The sequence below is a fragment of the Ceratotherium simum genome, chromosome 34, assembly GCF_057802395.1.
Source record: "Ceratotherium simum simum isolate JZ-2026a chromosome 34, ASM5780239v1, whole genome shotgun sequence".
Taxonomy (NCBI): Eukaryota; Metazoa; Chordata; class Mammalia; order Perissodactyla; family Rhinocerotidae; genus Ceratotherium; species Ceratotherium simum.
Window position 1 is genome coordinate 19,757,798 of NC_141933.1, and position 2,307 is coordinate 19,760,104.

Here is a 2,307-nt window from a genome sequence, read left to right on the forward strand (position 1 = left end):
TCATTTTATGCTATTTTGAGCATTTCTCCATTGAAGTGACCTTTTGATCCAGAGCTTCTTTATAGCATTTCTGAGTGTGTAGATTAAAGGGTTTAACATGGGAGTTATCATGGTGTAAAACACAGCCACAGGTTTATCAATGAAAAAGGTCGTTACTGGGTGCAAATACACAAATATGCAGGGCACAAATGATAAAATGACCACGGTGATGTCAGAGACACAGGTGGAGAGGGCCTTGCGCCTCCCCTCCAAGCTATAGGTCCTTAAAGAGTGCAAGATGACTACATAGGAGACCATCAAAAGGAGGAAGTTTAACAGGCAAATGAGTCCACTATTGGCAGCAACAAAGAGACCAAGGGTATGAGTGTCCATGCAGATGAGTTTCAACAAAGGGTTCAGTTCACACATGAAATGATCTATGACACTGGGGCCACAGAAGGGCAGCCAGACTGTGCAGAGGATCTGAATGGTTGCATGAACAAAGGCTCCAGCCCAGGTCACTCCCACAAGGAGGCTACACACCTGTCCACTCATGATGGTCCTATAGCTCAGGGGTTTGCAGATGGCCACATAGCGGCCATAGGCCATCGCTGGGAGAAGGATAATCTCAGCAGCACCAAAAAGATGCACAGAAAAGACCTGAGTCATACATCTCTTAAAGGAAATGATTTTTCTCCCAGAAAGAGTGTCAGCTGGCATTTTAGGGGTCATGGAGGAAGAACAGCAGCCATCTATAAGGGATAAGTAAGACAGGAAGAAGTACATGGGGGATCCCAGGGCCTGGCTGGTGCTGATAGTGATCATGATGAGCAGGTTGCCTGCCACGGTGACCAAATAGACAATTAAAAACACAACAAATGGGGGCCTGGCCCAGTGGCACAAGCGGTTAAGTGCACGCGCTCCACTGCGGCGGCCCGGGGTCCACCGGTTCGGATCCTGGGCGCGCACCGAGGCACCGCCTGTCAGGCCATGCTGTGGCGGCGTCCCATATAAAGTGGAGGAAGGTGGGCACGGATGTTAGCCCAGGGCCAGTCTTCCTCAGCAAAAAAAGAGGAGGATTGGCAGATGTTAGCTCAGGGCTAATCTCCTCACAAAAAAAAAAAAAAAAAAAAACACAACAAATGAAAATTTCTGAAGTCCCATACTTTGAGTCCGGCCCAGGAGGATGAATTCCGTCACCTTATTCATTCTCTCCATCAATTCAGATCAAGAGACAAGTGACTCACCTGAAAAGAAAGTCACACTCATCCTTAATAATGATGTCTTCATTTACTGAATAAATATCCATGGAGTGCCTTATATTTTCTAGTTTTATAGAAGGCAAAAACAAGCACAAAAAATATATCAACTGTTTCATTTTTTTATATTCATACATGTGACAATCGAGGTGGTATTTATTTTGTTCTTCATAATTTCCAGATTTGTTTTTAATTTGCTACAATAAAAATGTGTAACTTTAAAATCATAAAAGAAAAATACCATGCGTCAAGTTTTAAGAGCTAATCCATCATGTGGTCGTCTGTGTGGCACATTCACAAATTCCCAGAGATGTATGTATTTTACCCCACAATAGCTGGACATGTTTACCACTGAAAAATCCAGTTCCTTCTACTAATTTAAGTCATACAAATAGACTTAGAAGACATATAAAGATTCTTTCATGAGCTATACCTTTTCCTACTTTGCCTGCCTGGAAGCTTCTCCACTTCCTCCAGACTGAAAAATGGTGTTGCGACCTCCTCTCAACGTCAGAGACTGTGGTAAATGTCCGTTACAGCACTTGCCACTTTGTCCCACACGCATCTCCCTTTATTCAACAGTGTGGGTCCTTGAAGGCAAAAATTTGCTTTACTACAATTGTAATCTTATTCATTTTTGTATCCCCAGTGCTGGGCAAAAAAATAAACTCTCATACAGCATTTACTGAGAGAGGGAGAAGAAAAAAAGAAGCAAAAGAGGAAGAAAGTGGGAAAGAAAGAAAGGAGAAAAGGAAAATTAGAACTGCATTAAAGAGCAAAGAAAGAGAAATGGACTTCAAATTCAAAGACTTAGTTTGGAGTCCAAGATCTACCCCTTATTAACTATACGACATTATTTTATCTCTCTGTGCTTCATTTTTTTCATCTGTTAAAGGAGAGATAAATATGCCTATATTTAGGATTGTTGTGAAGATTAAATCATTTTAAACTTATTATTGTTCTTGTTATATGAGTTTACTGTTCTCATGGCAGTATCACTAAAGACAACTTTCAAAATTGTCTCTAAGCATCTCCAAAATAGTGAAGATTCTGAAAATCTTCAGAGGGG

The 2,307-nt window shown here is 41.4% G+C and overlaps 1 protein-coding gene across 1 annotated transcript; it reads right to left on the reverse strand.

Moving 5' to 3' along the window:
* On the reverse strand, nucleotides 1-1,197 carry LOC101397786 (olfactory receptor 4C12-like). Its single transcript, XM_004436990.2, has 2 exons — nucleotides 1,108-1,197; nucleotides 1-843 (listed from the first exon to the last, which is right to left on the reverse strand). The coding sequence occupies exons 1-2, from the start codon at nucleotides 1,195-1,197 to the stop codon at nucleotides 1-3; spliced, it is 933 nt and encodes a 310-aa protein (XP_004437047.2).
* Between the last annotated feature and the right edge of the window lie 1,110 nt (nucleotides 1,198-2,307).

Coding starts and splice junctions, on each gene's coding strand:
- LOC101397786 (XM_004436990.2), bottom strand. CDS start 1,197: ATGGAGAGAATGAATAAGGTGACGGAATTCATCCTCCTGGGCCGGACT. Junction 844..1,107: donor TTTCATTTGTTGTGTTTTTT/TTTTTTTTTTTT, acceptor GTTGTGTTTTTA/ATTGTCTATTTGGTCACCGT.